This window comes from Equus asinus, chromosome 6 (genome assembly GCF_041296235.1).
Source record: "Equus asinus isolate D_3611 breed Donkey chromosome 6, EquAss-T2T_v2, whole genome shotgun sequence".
Lineage (NCBI taxonomy): Eukaryota > Metazoa > Chordata > Mammalia > Perissodactyla > Equidae > Equus > Equus asinus.
The window spans coordinates 30,675,201-30,692,909 of NC_091795.1; the positions used below are offsets into that span (position 1 = coordinate 30,675,201).

General features: G+C 41.3%; 1 protein-coding gene across 2 annotated transcripts in view; it reads left to right on the plus strand.

Annotated features, from left to right (window-relative positions):
- The window catches only part of SUCLG1 (succinate-CoA ligase GDP/ADP-forming subunit alpha), a 37,709-nt gene extending 25,176 nt beyond the window's left edge, over positions 1 to 12,533 (plus strand). For both annotated transcript variants that reach the window (XM_014852848.3, XM_014852849.3), the window contains 4 exons: positions 2,739 to 2,822; positions 4,765 to 4,916; positions 10,547 to 10,735; positions 12,279 to 12,533. In XM_014852848.3, coding sequence (XP_014708334.1) covers positions 2,739 to 2,822; positions 4,765 to 4,916; positions 10,547 to 10,735; positions 12,279 to 12,305 — 452 coding nt within the window. In that variant the 3' untranslated portion in view covers positions 12,306 to 12,533. The remainder of the gene's footprint in view (positions 1 to 2,738; positions 2,823 to 4,764; positions 4,917 to 10,546; positions 10,736 to 12,278) is intronic.
- The last annotated feature ends 5,176 nt before the right edge of the window (positions 12,534 to 17,709 follow it).

Genomic DNA, 17,709 nt, shown 5'->3' on the forward strand with positions numbered 1-17,709 from the left:
ATTTTTCAGTTCTACACTTTCTATTTGTTTGCTCTTTATATCTTCTCTTTTTTTTGGTGAGGAAGATTGGTCCTGAGCTACCATCCATTGCCAACCTTCCTCTTTTTGCTTGAGGAAGATTGTCACTGAACTAACATCTGTGCCAATCTTCCTCTATTTTTTATGTGGGATGCCACCACGGGGTGGCTTGACAAGCGGTGCTAGGTCCACACCTGGGATTCGAACGTGTGAACCCTGGGCTGCTGAAGCAGAGTGTGTGAACTTAACCACTACACCCCACTGGGCTGACCTCTATTCTATTTTTTTACTGAAATTTCGTATTTCTTTGATGAGGCCTTCTATTTTCTCATTTGTTTCAAGCATGTTCATAATTGTTAAACCATTTTTATCAAGGTTTCTTTAAAATCCTTGTTAGGTAACTCTAACATCTCTCTCATCTTGGTGTCAGCATCTATTGACTGCCTTTTTTCATTCAATTTGAGATCTTTTTTGGTATGCAAATGATTTTTGATTGAAACCTGGATATTTTGAGTGTTATGTTATGAGACTGTCTTGTTTGGACCTTCTGTTTTGCTGCCTTTATTGACAGTGCTTCTGCAGGGATCGTATGGGGCAGTGCCTTGTTACTGCCTGGTTGGAGGGAGACATCCAAGTTCCCTACTTGCCTCAGTTGACACCAGAGTGGGTGGGCTCCTTCTTACTGGAGATGATAATTCCCACTCCCCACGTGATCTCCACTGACACTTCAGTGGGGGTGGACTTGTTCTTTTTGGGCAATAGTGAAAGTCCTGACTGTCCACTAGGTCTTCTCTGATACCATGCCACCAAGGAGATGGAGAGATGCCTCGTTACTGCCGGATGAGGATGGTCATCCAGGGTCCCCACGTGGTTTCCACTGACACTGTAGAAGTGGGCAGGGGTTTGTTACCAGCTTGTGTAGATGGAAGTCTTGGGTGCCTACTTGGCCTCTTTCACCATCCTGGCAGGCGTGTTGGGGTGTCTCATTAGAGCCTCATAAATGTAGAAGTCTAGGATTCCCTTTTGGCCTTTGCTCATGTGAGTGGAGGTGGAGCCACAGTTTTTGCTGTAGTGTCTGGTTGGTATGGAGTGGTTATTATCTAAAAGTTTTCTGTTTTGCTAGACTGTCCTTCTCTTGGTTCTTTTGCTAGAGAGAGCAGGCTTTTTTGGGGATGGAGGTGGATTCTGTGCCCTTATGTGTTTCTGGAATGTTGGCTTCTTTAGCTCCATATCTGGGAGAGATGAGGCAAAAGAAAACCCAGGGAACTCACTAATATGTCATTCCTTGAGTCTTGAGGTCCCTAACCACTCTGCCTTCTCTCCATCTTTAAGAGATTTCTTATATTTGTTTTATATATAATGCCCAGGGTTTTTGGTTGTACTTAGGAGGAAGAATAAAGTGTCTGTGCTTTTTGGAAGCAGAACTATGCTTATGATAGATATTTTTAAGTGATAGTCTCTTTTACTATATATGCTTTGAGGATGGCAGGAGTACTCTCCCCCAAAAACATTGCTTTCATTACCTTCAGTGTATGCAGTTTGCACTTATATAATTTATACATCATTTATCTAATTAAATGAAAGCCATTTAAAAGAATAACATTCTAGTGTTACTATTCACTGATCATTGTACTGACCCATCAAAAGACTAGAATAAATAAAACAGTTGTTCTTCACAGTAATCTAGGGTGTAGAGTGGACAGCTTGCAAATAACCATATCATAGGAATCAGATAGTAGAGTGGGAAGGAGACTAGATAATTACACACAAAGGTGTACAGCTGAGTGACTGACTCTACTTTGTTTGAAGGCTAAATATACCAAATAACACAGGTACATAGGCATTACCTGCCTACCCTTCTCAGTTATGAACAGTCCCACAGAGGAGGGACTGTGTAAGGAGAAAGGACGTAGATTGGAAGGAGGCTCTGAGAAAAGGGAAAACTAATGAACGAGACAGATGGGGATGCTGACAGCGGTTGTTTTTTGTCTTGAATCAGGATCCCGTTAGTGAATGGTCTTAGAACTTTGGGAATTAGATTGTTTAAGTGGGTGGTTGTACTCCATTGAAGGATTTTCAGTTTTGACCCATTTGGTGAGTATTTTCTGAGCTCCTCCTGTGCCTGAACTGTACTCAATACTGGGAACGCAGGGGTGGGGAGAACAGTCCTTTTCCTGGCCTCCTGGAGGTTACAGTCTAAAGGAACACCGTCACCAAGAACCTTGAGCCCCACTGGTAGTCTCTTAGGGACCCGGACGGTGGGAGAACAGCGCTCACTTGAGCAGTCAGCGCGTGTCAGGATATAGCGAGCCTGACCATGAATTTATTTCCTAAACCAGGGTTATTAGCTGAAGATTAATACTTGACGTTGATGCCTTCTTTCTTTCCTTATGGACCTTTTCGTAGATTAATTCTTCCGTCTAACTCTATGGCAGCAGTAGAAGGCCATTGTATGTGGAGGACTGTAGGTCTTTCTTACACTGCTTTTATAGTCATAAAATAACCCTAACTAATATATGCTTTTTTTCTCCTGTGTCTAACTTTTAAAACCTCCTTGATTTAATTTAAGCTTTTTCTTCTTCATCATTTGAAGATGTTGTTTATTTGGATAACAAATCGTGGAATGGATTTTGTATATAGTTGTACTTGTAATTTAGTTTACCATGTGATAGTCTATCATATGAATATAATCTAATATGTTTAAATTCTCTTCCTTTAAGGTATTGTGTCCAGATCTGGCACCCTGACTTATGAAGCAGTTCACCAAACTACACAAGTTGGATTGGGGCAGTCCTTGTGTGTTGGTGAGGAACTTTTGCTAAAATCATTTTATTAAAGGAGTGCAGTATCTTCATTAAATAAGTTCAATAATAACTATTGATATGATTATCTGCAAGAGATTTTGATACCATTTCATTAAAAAGATGTTATGATCTTGAATTGCCTTTGCTTAAATGTGAAGCTCTGCTGTGTATTTTCAAGATTCACGTCCAAGATTTGACTTCCGCGTTGCCGAACAAATGTCCTGGGCCATGTGGCTCCTGGAGAGCCTCGGTGCCTGAACACAGCACTTACTTTGCTTGTTGTGAAGAAATGGTCCTTCCTACTAGGACTTTTGTTACTATAATTACATCTTGCCATCATTATAAGCTATCGTTCAGTTACTGAATTCTTTGCCATTCATTATTTCATTCTTGAGGCAACCCTCTGAGGCACCTCTGAGCTGAAAAGTTGTCCCATTACAGCTTTATTGGTGAGAAAATCTGGCTTGAGGAAGGTTGAGCTCCCCAGAACCTCTGTTTTGCCACATCATACTGCCTCCCACTTTTAAAAGTAAAACAATTTCGACATTTTAAAATAATCTTATTTGTTGCCAAAAGCCAGGCAAATTTCTCATTTTTATAAATAGTCCTTCAAATTCTTAGAAAACCTTTTAAAAACCTTTCAAAATAGCTTTTTATAATAAACAATTATAAAATATAACCCTGGAAAATTTTTATTAAGACTCGAATCCATAAAATGTTGTAAACATTCATTGAGTTTTTCTATGTGTAAAGCATGATCTTAGATACAAGATAACTTAGTGTGATGGAGAATAAGAAAAGGTTTTAAACAGAGTTGCCAACTCCATCTTTTCCAGCCTGTTGTTAATTTGTTAATTGAGAATAATAATGCCATCTCACAGACAGGCTGGAAGAATTAGGAAATGGCAGGTCTAACATGTGCTAAGGCACAGTGCTTGACATGTGGTTGGCACTCAATAAATGCTGCTTCCCTTCCTCTACTTCGTTTTATAAGTCCCTGTCCCTCCCGGGGTCTTGTGTCTTAAAACTTGTGAGTGGTTCCTCTGTAAAGTGCCTCATCTAATAGTTACTTTGAGAAAAGAAATTCATTAAATGTTTAGTCGAAGAAGATATTCTCATTCTTGCAACACAAACACAGATTTTCTTACAATGCTTATTTTTTTAAATTTTTTATTTTCTTTGTGAGGAAGATTGGCCCTGAGCTAGCGTGTGTTGCCAGTCTTCTTCTTTTTGCTTAAAGAAGATTGTCTCTGAGCTAACGTCTGTGCTAGTCTTCCTCTATTTTGTATATGGGTCACTGCCACAGCATGGCTTGATGAGCAGTGTGTAGGTCTGTCTGTGCCTGGGATCCAAACCTGTAAGCTCCAGGCTGCCGAAGCAGAGAGCATGAACTTAACCACTACTCCACTGGGTTGGCCCACAATGCTTAAAGAGTTATCTAGGAATAATTTTGTGAGAGGGAAGAGACTTGATAAAGGAGCTAAGACAAAAAGAGGATTGTCTTTGTGAATATCAGGAACCAACGGCCATTTGGCGTTTGTGTAATATGATAAGCAAAAATAAAGGTAGCCTTTTGTGGGTCTTTTTTTTTTTTTGGTGAGGAAGATTGGCCCTGAGCTAACATCTGTGCCAATCTTCCTCTATTTTATGTGGGATGCCACCACAGCTTGGCGTGACAAGCAGTGCTAGGACTATGCCTAGGATCTGAACCACCAAACTGTGGGCTGCTGCAGTGGAGCATGTGAACTTAACTGCTACACTGCCAGGCTGGCTCCCCTTTTGTGATTTTTAAATGTTAAATGCAAGAGTGATGATACGTTTACAGCTGTTGGTGAGAAGTGGGTAGACAAAATAAGAAACCACACAAAACAACCTTTCTTCCTAAATTTCATGGTTCATCCTTAAATTTTCAGCTGGTTTTGATATTCTTTGACTTTTTCAGGCATTGGAGGTGATCCTTTTAATGGAACAGATTTTATTGATTGCCTTGAAATCTTTCTGAATGATCCAGCCACAGAAGGCATCATATTGATTGGTGAAATTGGTGGTAATGCAGAAGAAAATGCTGCAGAATTTTTGAAGCAACATAATTCAGTAAGTTTGGGTTTAGAAAAATATGGCTCTTTGCTCTTGAATAATATCACAGGCTTATTTTAGAAGTTATTTTTGTTTTTTCAAAGATGAACTTTTTAAGAAAACGTAAAAGTTAAAATCAAACCTTTCTGAGCTGGGCCTTCGGTACAGCCACTCAATAGACTTTGGACTCTTTGTGGGGTGATTCTCCTCCCGCTTTCCCACAGTGCCCTTCTCTACTCTGAGTCCTCCTCCCAGGCATCACCTCACGCTCTTGTGATAGGTGAGTTGGCCTGCTGAGTGGAGAACATTCAGGCCATCAGCCTGCAAGCCCTCACTTGACCTGCAGATTTACGGTTTCACCTGTCATTGCTGTTCTTTCGCCTGATCTTAGGGGTAAAGGTGTTCTCTCTTTTTTTCAAGGCTGACCTTTTAAAGATCCTATCGTTTCTACCCTTTCCCAGCGTCTCCTCTCCCTCCAGCTTCAGTCTTTCCTTGGAGAGCAGCACTTCCCCTCAGAGATCAAGTAGAAGAGCTTTGTTTTCTACATCCTATTGAGGGCTTTCCTTGCTGTCTCCACCGTAGAATTAAACGTAGTGAATAGTGTGCAGTTGTTTTGTAATTTCATTTAGCCTACGGGAATTAAGCTCTATTCCTGGGGTGGAGGAGAGAAGGAGCACAGTGACAGCTGAAGCAGCTTGGTGCCTGCCAGCCCCTGCAGTGAACGTGCTCTGGGCCTTGTGGCAAAGACCTGGGGGAAAATCTTGCGAATGATTTTCAGGGTTCCCCTGATCCTGGCCAGTGAGTGAAGAAGCATCTTCAGGAGGCCAGGCAAGAGGGAAGAGAGAGCTTTCTCTCCATAACTGTGACAGAAGTTGAAGAGTCAGTGAACTGAATGCCACAGAAAAGTAATGAAAACAGAGTTAAAGGAGCCAATATCATGTACAGGGTAGTATACAGAAAACAATGCAGATTTTGTGTGATTTGAGGCATTTTCAAGAGCTATTTTGAGTATACTGGATTTTCTTCTGGGCTGATTTTAAACTGATGTTCGTATAGGATGTGACTCAATCCTCACTTTCTGGATCTCTTTCCTTATTTTTTATTCACTCTCTAATCCTCAGCATGTGGCTTCTGTCTGCCACTTAAAAGTTGCATGACTTTGGGCATCTTAACCTCACTGTGCCTCAGTTTCCTCCTCGGCAAAATAGGTATACATTAGTGCCTGCTTCCTCGCGTTGCTGTAAGGACTGTGGAGTATAAATGACTTAGTAACATACAGCAGAGTTGCACCAGGGACGTAGTGAGCACTCTAACTGGGCTGTTTGCTCGCTGCTGCCGCTGCTGCTGTTGAAACTTACTCTCCTGACATTGGTTTGCAGAGGTCATCAGTGGCCTTGATTCATTCTTCATCTTCTCCATTCTCGTGGTTTTTCTTCCCTTTATCCTTCCCTGGATTTACTTTCTGTGCTTATTCCTCAAGTGTGAATGATTGTATATATAAACAACATTGTACTTCATGCAGTTTTCAAGGCACAAACCTCAGAACCATCTTTTATTTCTCTCTCATCCCCTGCTTCCACTCAGTTAGCAAGATCTGTCTCTGAGATCTCAGTAGTGTATTGAGATTCAGAGCGTTGTCTGTAATTAGTCCCTCTGCTGTGGTTCAGGCCCTGGGCCATGTTGGTTGTTTTTTCCTGACATCTCTTCTCCTTTCCTTCAACCACCCCACCTTCTCTCCCAGGCTACCCAAATTATCTGCCCTTCTGAAACACACACATCATTGCTTCATGCTCCCTGGTTTTAAACCATTACAGTTGCTCATTACACGTAGAATAAAGGCCAACTTAGCATCGTGTTCCAGTCCTGGCACACCAGCCTAACCTTCCTTTTCAGATCCCTGTCACCCCAGACACGCCAGTTGTTTTCGTTCTCGCTTGCCTTTGCTTGTTCCTCTGCAGGGCGTGCTTCATACCTGCCTCTCACTCCACACTAGATTCCAGCAGGGACCTGGTATCCTTGATGCCCGGCCCCGTCCCCTGGCACAGTAGGCACCAATAAATGTCCAATAAGTGAAAGAATAAAGTAGATTGTTAGGAGATTGGAGTAAAATGGTATTAGAGTCTCATGAATTCAAAGAAGTTGTAAAGTTTGAAATTTAAGTAAAAATGGACTTCATTTTGGGAAAAAAAAAAGAGTTATGTTAAGATGACATTACACTCTATGAGAGTGAATTTTAAAATGTATTTAGGCTGAATTCTGAATCTTTGAATAGCTTGGGATTTAATGGGAAAAACTAAACATACGCATTTTGTTTCATTTGGCACGTTTTCCTATTCCTCGTTAGTTCTTCTGGAACTAGTTTTTATTGAGGACCCACTGTGTACAAGATTCTAGGTTGAGCAGTTCAGGTGACACATTATACAAAACGCTTAGCATGAGACCTGGCACAGAGTGAACGCGCAGGGATGTTATCTGCTGCTGCAGCTACTCTTACCATCCTTACCGTGACAATAATTATCTGCGGAAGTGGTGGTGTTTAACCTTTATCCTCACCCTTTGAGTAAGATGTCTTTGTCCTTCTATTCTGAGTGAGGAAACTGGCACAGGGAGGTTAGTAACTACTCAGTGGTGGGCATACATCAATGGACCAGCAGTGGAGTTCATCCTCGGGGCTGCCTGGCTTCTCCGTTACACCGTGGAGGAGCAGAAGTCAGACTGCAGGGGTTAAGGGCAGGAGTCGGCAGTCCTGGGCATCTGCTCAGACTGTACTGATACCAGCCTAACTGGGCTTTCTGTTTTTAGGCTTTCACACTTGTTCTCTCTCTGTCTCTATATCCTATTTTCAGACCGCACTTCCCCAGAGTCTTTTCATTATATTTTCCTCTGCTTAAAAATCTCAAACGACTCTTCGCTGTTAATAGGACAGAGTGTAAATTTGTCAGACATTCTAGGCTCACCATAATCTTGTTCCTTTCTAGTGCACTATTCCCACTATTTGAGTATGGGGACAGGGATCAAGTGGAAATTAGTGCCACTCAAATATGAGATGTTCTTACCCTCCACAAGCCCACAGTGAATGAATGAATGACTTGTGGAGTCTTTTCTTTTTAATTCTCCACTGCAGTAGGTGTTGGGCTCACCGAAATAAGTGAGGAGGACCTAGTCCCTGTGTTCAGGGATTCATAGTTTAGGAGGGGAAGTGAGTTACAGCCCTGTACTGAGGTAACGGTAGGGATGCGTCAAAGGCACAGCGGGTTCCCTGAGCCGAAGATGGTCAGCTGTAGGGGGATTTGTGGAGAGCGTGGGAGGAAGAGTCAGAAAGGCCCATGGGGGAGAAGGAGGCTCAAGCCAGGTCTTAGAAGGTAAGTAGAAGTTTGCCAGGTATCCAAGGAAGGGGGAGAACATTCTTCACAGGGGAACAGAGGCAGAGCATTCCAGTCTGGAGTTACTGGAAGAAAAGGTGAGGGAAGAATGAGGGTAGCCGGGGCTGGAGTGAGCAGGGTCAGACCACGCCGACCCTGGCACGCTGGCACCCGAGCCCGACAGGGCAGTGGAAGCAAACTGTGCTAGCAGTCATTCACCACCGTGTACTCACAGGGGGAAAAAAAAAAAGAAAGGCCAATTTCGTTTAAGAATGTCCTTGATGAAGCAGTAAAAATTATTAATTTTATTAAATCTTGACCCTTGTCAGTATTTTGTGGTAAAATGGAAAGTAAAGCACTTTCCACATTGAGTTGTGAGCTGAACTAGCTGCTTTTTTTCCTGGAACACCACTTTTATTTGAATGATTGGCAGACAAACTGGTTATTCAGATTTGAGTATTTGGCAGACCTTTTCTCAAGAATAAAGCAAACCTGTTTTCCATATCAAGGAGAACAACTTATACTATTTGTTGCCTATGATTAAATTTGAGCTTTCAAGTGAATATTAACATTTTGGAAAACTTGTTTCTGCCACAGTAAACTTGACAGCTCCCTCCTACTAAAGACTTTTCTAATGAAACCGGGGATGATGATGATGAACGTGGTTTGTTGATATTGAATGGTGACTGTGTCAGCATTTGGGAGATCCACGTAACTCACTGAGACTGTTTTCCATCTCACCAATGCAACTCCCAAACCATCGTAGGCAACAGATCCGTTCAAAGTGTAAGACAGCCCAATGGATTTTAAAGTAACGAAGTAAAGTTCATCGCTCTGGTTTCAGATTCCAACATTGCATCTAACCTTTAAGAAATTACTGCTTGAAGAGGTTTGTGTAGTATCAAAAAAGAATGTCCACAATTACCCGACAGGCTATTAAAATAGTTTTCCCTTTTCCTATTACATATGTGTTTGAGGCTGGATTTTATTCCTGTACTTCAGCCAGAATAACATATTGCAATAGATTGAATGCAAACACAGATATCAGAATCCATTTGCCTTTATTACATTAGACGTTCAAAGTTGCAAAAATATAAATGCCACTCTTCTTACTAGAAGTTTTTTTAAATACAGTTTTTAAAAGTTATTTTTAAATGAATTAATAAATATTTATAAAATTTCTCAGTTTTAATTTCTAGTACAGTAAATATCAGTTATAATCTACATAAACAAGAGTTCTTTGAGATTCTCAATAATTTTTATAAGTAGAGGAGATCCCAAGACCAGATGATTTGAGAACTGCTGGTCTAAGGGCAGGGGCTGTGCCTGAGAGAAGGCCCTCAGAGTCCACTTGTGCTCAAAGTCTGCTTCTACAGGCCTCTGTTTTACTTGGATCCCTTATTGCCTCTGGATTGCTCTTATGAACGTGGTATTTCCATTCACTGTGAAACTTAAGCATATATTCACATGTTGTTTTATGGCATCTCTTAACTGATTAATGTGTATACGTATTTTATATTATTTCTTCAACTACTCTATAAGTCTAGAGACAGGAGTTCCTATATTTCCTGTGTGTGGGTTTTTATTTTTAACCTCAGAATCTAGTGCAGGCTGTTTATGCACATAGAGCACATTACAATGGATTTTTATTGCATAAAACCAGTCCTGATGATAGAATTTCAGAGGAGAACGGGCCTTTGGCCCTCAATCTAGTTTAGCTGTTTCATTTCATGGATGAGGAAGCAGGGGTCCCGAGAGGTGATGTGCCATGCAGCTTTAGTCAATAGCAAATTGAGCTTGGTGACTCCTAGTCCTAAGGCCTTTCCAATATACCTTCCCACCTCATCTTTTTCTTTTAGTAAATTTATTATAGGTGAACTAATAATGAGTTAAGACATAAGATCAAGTTGAAATAAAACAACTGACCTCGTGTCTTAATCCGCTATCACAAATCACGTAACATATTTTCAAGTATGCTTTTTGTTTTTCCAGTGAAAGAATCACATATGTATTTGTTAAACAGCTTGTGTCAGTGAAGTTGAAGTTTAGTGTCTAAACAGATAAAGAATTTGCTCAGGATTGTTTTCCTGAGTTTGTATGAAAAGTTGTGTCATCTCAAAGGCGACAGCGGGGGCTTCAGTCATAGCTTCATATTTGTGTTGATTTTCTTAGTGAGTGTGAATGAGGGGCCCCGCCCAAGCTATTTGTCATTTACTGGCAAGGATGAATTTGAGGTCCAGTTTTGATCAACTTTTTCATTCGATTATTTAAAATGTCACTTTCCAGGGTCCCAAGGCCAAGCCTGTGGTGTCCTTCATTGCTGGTTTAACGGCTCCTCCTGGCAGAAGAATGGGTCATGCAGGGGCAATTATTGCTGGAGGAAAAGGTGGAGCTAAAGAGAAGATCTCTGCCCTGCAGAGCGCAGGAGTGGTGGTCAGCATGTCTCCTGCACAGCTGGGAACCACCATCTACAAGGTGAGCTGTAACAGTCGCCTGAGCGCTCTGAGCGCTCCGAGCTCTGGGCCTTGTAGTGTGGGGCCACACTCGGTGCCTGGAAACCGTGGCCTTCTCTTCTGGGTCTTATCTGCTAACTTCCTCTGGTGTGCAGCTTCACAGTCTGCAGCAACTCCATTAGTGTCCTGGTGTCCTAATTGGGCATAACCAGGAATAACGTTCTGATTAAAAGCTCTTCTTTAAATATCGGGATTTGCTGTTTTGTGAGTGGCAAGATACAGTCTACAAGAAAGAGTTTTGGAGTCCGTAAGTGCCATGAATTCCACTTAGGGGTGGTGCACAAAATTACCTTGTGTTTCTTTTTTTCCATGGAGGATCTTTGGGATATAACTACCCTGATGCCATAGGTTTTTGTTTCCAGGGAGAAGGGTTGAAATCTAGTAACAAGAAATGAAAGGAAGAGGGTGGAGGGTTTCAGCCTTTAGTTTCTGGCCGTGACTGTGTTGGGGTGCCATCGTTGTTTCCAGGTTGGAGGATTGACTTTTTAACCATTTGCTTTGCTTTTCCCTTTTTAATAGGACACTGTGGTTTAAAACACTCTAAATGATTTGGTGTCTTCCCTAATCTCTTTGCAATGATTTTCAGCCTGTCTCCCTGAGTGATCATTTAGGGCTCTCTCTCTCTCTCTCTCTCTTTATTTTTATGATGTTTATAGCTTTGACAAAAAAGCAAACAAACAGCAAAAAAACTTTAAGCATGCTGAAAACAGACACATTGTATTCCCAGGAGGAAGTGATGTTTTGGCACAGTCTTTATTTGCCCCAGTCTAAGGGCTACTAAAACGGACTCATTGTTTTATTGAATCTTTGCATGATCCTGTCTTTTGAAATATGACACTGTGTGGGCCCTAGTGTTTGAAAGAAATCCATGTGGTTAGTGAGTGTGTGAGGATGAATTTTGTTTAAAGCAAATTTTTAAATTCACATTGGAGACACGTGTTACCATTTCGCTCCAGTAAGTGGCAGCAGGCATCTATACATTTTGTTGTAGTCTAATTCTTACAACTAGAGAAATGAGGTTTTTAGTATTGCTTCCTTTTCAGATGTTTCTGAGGTTCGTGGCATTTTGTTCAAATCATAACTGAATCTGTGTTTAATTTTATTCTTTGAGAAACTAAGCAAACCTGCTTCCATCGCCTTATTAAAAGGGCTGGGCGGTTCATGTATAGCAGCATTAAAGGTTTAGAGAAGCATAGTCGGGTTTGTCAACTCCTAATTGTAATACTGCAGTGGAGAAATGAGGCTAATTCAAAGCCTCTTAGCGGCTGTATTTAGGAGACATAACATTGAAGCCGCATGTAGCCCAGTGAAATTCAAGCCGACACAGACTAATTTGAAAGCTGGTATTTTGTGTACAATCACCCTCATCCTGGCATATTTTACTTCTGTCATTTTTGGCTGTTCAAAGAATCCTGAAGATAAGAGGTTTCAGAATCTCTTTGACCATGAATGTAATCTGGATCTATTATCTTTTTATCCCCTCTCTCTCTCTTCTGTTTCTGAAGGAGTTTGAAAAGAGGAAGATGCTATGAAAGAAAAAACAAGCAACGTGTTTCCTAAGCCTGTGGATTAATCATTATGGAAATAGGAAACAGCAGGTCGATGCTGTTTCCACTGATTGTCTGATTGTCGGCCCGCGCGCCTGTCTCTGGTCCTTCAGCACAGGGGGAAGCCACATGGAGTGGAGAATGTCCTGTGTTGAGATGTTTTCACCTCATTGTCCAACAGAGGCAGCCAATAAATCTACCATTTGATTTGAATTTGGTTTTGAAGACTTTTTGTTGTTCCAGTTTGGGTTCGGGGGAAAGGAGAGAAATGGAAGGGTGTATGTGCTTGTGTGTGTCTTAATGGGCTTGTAGGGAACATTCTAAATAAAACTTGAGAAAATGAGGCTGTAAGAATTTCAGCTTGGCATTCGTCTAATGATCTTATGCATAGAGGGACTTTGGGTCTCTTTTGGATCACAGTTTTCTCATGTGTATATATAATAGTCCCCATCTTGCATAGTTTTGAGGTTTAGAGATAAATATGTAAAGTCCCTGACACGTCATAAGGCAACTTAGTAGTTGTTAGTGCTGCTGCCACCATCGTCATCGTCATCAGGATTGCAGGCAGAAGCTCATTTATGGTTCAGCTTATGCCTAACTGAGAAACGGAGAGTCTTCAATAGCGCTGTTTTCCTGTGGCTCTTCAGAGGGCCCTTCCCTTCCCTATCCATAGCCTACATTTCTTTGCTTGAAGTTTAAGACATTCGTGGCAAGAAAGCAGGAAAGCGGTTAGTCATCCTACTTTGGTTTAAAAGAGAGTTTGTTAACAAGAAGCAATTCCAGTGGATAATTGCCACTCAGTGAGGGAGGGCATCTGTCGTCAGGAGCTTACATTCTGGAGAGGGAGAGGCACAAGGTTCTCAGATTGTGTAACTGCCCTGAAGGAAACAAACAAGAGCTTAAAAAAATAATATTAGGGAGAAGCCCCTGAAGAAAGGCTGTTTGGGAGGCCTCCCTGGGGAGGGAATGTGAGTTGGGACCCGAGGACTGAGAAGGTACCAACAAAAAGGAGGAGCACCCAAGCAAAGGTGTGGAGGGAGAGAGCTTACCTCGAGGAGGGAAGGGAACAGTGGGTGCCTGGGGGCAGTGAGCCCTGGGAGGAGCTGGAGGAAGTTTTGGGGGGCTGGGGAACGACGTGTTGTGGGAGCTCCCGTGACCCTGCCCAGGCCATGGCACAAAGAGCGGATGTCAAGAGATGGATTCATAGCCCGAGGGATTCTGCTTGGGCTGAGGGAGACTCGGGGATCAGCGTTGGGTGAGTAGACTTTAGCTCTTGCTCATAACTCTCTCCTCATCTTGAAAGTGGGGATAATGACCGCCATCCCACAGGGTACTTAGGTGGAATGTACGTTGCGGGGTGTGTGAGGGTGCTCCTCGCAGGGTGGCTAGGCTGGGGCTTGGTGGTGTTCCATAAACTTATAAACTTGTCCTCCTGCTGCACCCAGGTCAGCCCAAGGCTGACACCAATGGCCAGGGAGGAAGGCACTTCCTGTCTTTCTGGCTGGCACCTCCAACCCAAGGTCCCTACAGGGCAAACATATCCTTTTTTGTGAGGCTTTGTGACAGGGACACAATTCAGATCAGGGGCAGGTGACCCTAAGAGGAGAGATCCTTTTCAGAGTCCACCCATTATTTCAAGCTGCTGTGGACCTGGCGCAGCCCCCCGACCTGTCCCCTGAACATCCATCCCAAGACAACCGCTCTCTCCTCACACCTCTGCATCGGGAAGTTCAGTGCCCTTCCTGAGCCTTTCCTCATCTCTCCCACCCCTCACCTTCCCTTTCCCATTCCCATTCTCTCTCCCACCTTTCTCTCCATCCCTCCCAGGATCTTGTGAAACCACCCTCTCCTGACCATCTCTCACCTCTCTTTCTCCTCCTGCAACCACCTCTGGTCTGAGCAGCTCAAACAGCAGCAGGCGAGCTATTTGCTTCTGGTTTTTCTGATTTCATTTTTACAAAGCAAAAAGTGAAAGCTCGACTCATGACCCCAGTGCAATTTAAAAACTTGTATTACACAAACTTTCTAACATTTCTGAAATAATTACAGTGTATGATGAACTCCCAAGTACCCATCGCCCAGCTTTGGAAATGATCAACATTCTGCTATTATTGTACCATCTGTACCTGCAATCCACCTCCCCCAGCGTTGTTGTTGTTATAGTTGTTTTGTTGAGGTGAAATTTACATATGTTAAAATGCATAAATCTTTACACATTTGACAAATGTGTGAAACCAAATAACCACATCCTTCTCATGATACAGAACATTTCCCTCATCCCAGAAAGTTCCACCCCATCTCACCTGATAGGTAACCTTATTTTTATCCATTTTAAATTAGTTTTGTCTGTTGTAGAAATTTACATGAAGACAATCATATAATATGAAATCTTTTATGTTTGGCTTTTCTCAGCATAATTTCTGTGGTTTCCGTCCATGTCATTGCTGGTATCAGTAGTTCATTACTTTTTTTTTTTAGGTATGCTTTTTTTTTTAATTGGTGAGGAAAATTGGCCCTGAGGTAACATCCATTGCCAATCCTCCTCTTTTTTTTTTTCTCTCCCTAAAGCCCCAGTACATAGTTGTATATTCTAGTTGTAAGTCCTTCTAATTCTTCTATGTGGGATGCCACCACAGCATGGCCTGACAAGCAGTGTATAGGTCTGGGCCCAGGATCCAAACTGGTGAACCCTGGACCATCAAAGTGAAGTGTGTGAAGCCGAACACTACACCATGGGGGGCCCCAGTTCATTCCTTTTTATTGCTGAGTTCTACTCCATTGTGTGGATATACCACAACATATTTATCCATTCTCCAGTTGTTGGTCCTTTGAGTTGTTTCCAGCTTTTGACTGTGGTAAATAAAGCTTCTGTGATCCTTTATGTACAAGTATTTTGTGAACATAAGTTTTCTTTTTTCTTAGAGAGATACCGAGGAGTGGAACTGCTGGATGAAATGGCCTGTGAATATTTAACTAGCTTTTTTCCAAGGAGGTTGTACCTTTTTACGTTCTCCCTAGCAAAATATGAGAGTCTGGCTTTCCACATATTTCCACATATCCGCGAAAAACATTTGGTGTTTTCAGTTTTTTAAATTTTAGCCATTCCAGGGGGAAGTTGTTGGAGAAGGTCATTAAGAGGGCATGAACACAGGTTGACCCAAAAACTGGATCCCAGAAGCCGGACACTGCTCACTCTCTCCCTGTTCTTGGGACGTGCATTCTGCACATGGTGCCTGTGCTAGGATCCACTTCAAGGATGCAGCCTCGAGAGAGCAATGTGTTGCTGAGACATATGGTCTGTACCTGACTGAACCCGTTAAGTCCTCCATGTAGACTCTTCATATTCTGTCAGGCGGACGCAGGGATCTAATCGACTTTCAGATGCCCGGGACAAGGCTTGTACGTAAATTTCCTTGCTTATTAAACCTGCCACCTACCAATCTGGAGCCGCCTGCCTCTTTCTTCAGTTTCTCCATGCCCTCTGTGTAGGGGGCCAATTTTGAATTTCACCTGAGGCACTCCCAAAATGTTGAACCAGCATGGGTGTGAGTGGTACCTCATTGTGTTTTAATTAGCATTTCCCTTAAGAATAATGATGCTGAGCACTTTCTAATGTGTTTATTAGTTTTTCGCATTTCTTCCTTTGCAAAGTATCTTTTCAAGCCTTTTGCATATTTTTTATTTCTTTGGCTTTTTCTTACTCAATTCTAACAATTCTTTATGTATTCCAGATACAAGACCTTTCTCAGATATGCATTTTATGAGTATTTTCTTACACTCTATGCCCTGCCCAATCATTTGCTTACTGGTGTATTTTGGTAAACTAAAGTTTTTAATTTTGATAAAAAGTAACATCCATTTTTTTCTTTTTTGTTTACTGCTTTCTGATCCTGTCTAAGACATGTTTGTCTACTCCAAGTTCACGATGATATTCTTCTGTTTTCTTGCAAGGTTTGTTATATTGGCTTATACATTTAGTTCTTATATCAACCTTGAATTAATTTTTGTTTATGATGTGAGGGAGGTAGAAATCAAGACTGAATTTATTTCCCTATGGATATTTAAGTGGGTCTAGCAATATTTGTTGAAAAATCCTTTCTTTTCCCATTAAATTACTTTAATGCCTATGTAAAAGGTCAGTCGGCCATATCATTTCTGGGTTGTTTCCTACTAAGCCTTTTGTAACTTGATATAAATATTAGAATAAGATTGTTCATTTCTATAGAATTATGATTGGGACTGATTTAAGTTCTATAGACTATTTTGGAAAGAGTTGCTGGTTAACAATATTGGGTCTTCCATATTCCAATTTTTTATTGCAAAAATATACAAACATGAATTGATTTTTGCACATTGACCTTGTACCCTAAAACTTTGCTAAATGAATTTGTTAGACCTAGTAGTTTTTAAAAATAGATTTCTTAGGATTTTTTTCATGTAAAAATTCACGTTAACTATGAATGGAATTTTCCTTCTTCCTTTCCAATCTTCATGCCCATCTTCTCTTTTCCTTGCTACATTGCACTTGCTCTACTACAAGGTTGAACAGGTGTGACAGCAGATATCCTTGCCTAGTTTTGGATCTTGGGGAGATTTTTCCATGTTTCACCGTTGGAGATGATGCTAGCTTGAGGATGTTCATCGATGTCCCTTATCACATGGGTAAAACTCCCCTCTATTCCAAGTTAGCTGAACGTTTTGTTGTCCTTGTTTGTTTTTACTTTTTTTATTGTGGTCTAAATAGTTTATAATATTGTGAAATTTCAGTTGTACATTAATATTTGTCAAACACCATGTAAATGTGCCCCTGAACCGCTTGTGCCCACCCTCCCCCCGCCTTCCCCCTGGTAACCACTAAATTGTTCTCTTTGTCCATACCTTTGTTTGTATTCCACGTATAAGTGAAATCATATGGTGTTTGTCTTTCTCTGTCTGACTTATTTCACTTAACATGATGCCCTCAAGGACCATCCAAGTAGCTGTGAATGTGACGATTATGTCTTTTTTAAGGCTGAGTAGTATTCCATTATATATATATATATACCACATCTCCTTTATCCAATCATCAGTCACTGGGCACTTGGGTTGCTTCCATGTCTTGGCTATTGTGAATAATTGTTTGCTTGTTTTTTAATCCTTAAAGGGTGATGAATTTTGTCCATTGATTTTTCTGAATCTATTGAAATAGCTATATTTCTTTCCCTTTATTTGGTCAATTTAAATGTTTGATTTTTAAATGTTAACTTGTATTCCTGTTTTTAAATGCCACTTGGTCATAATCTTACCTTTGTCATGTGTTGCTGGATCAATTTGCTAATATTTTGTTAAGAATTTTTATAAACATGATCATGAGGGATATTTATCAAAATTTTATTTTCTTGTAATGTCT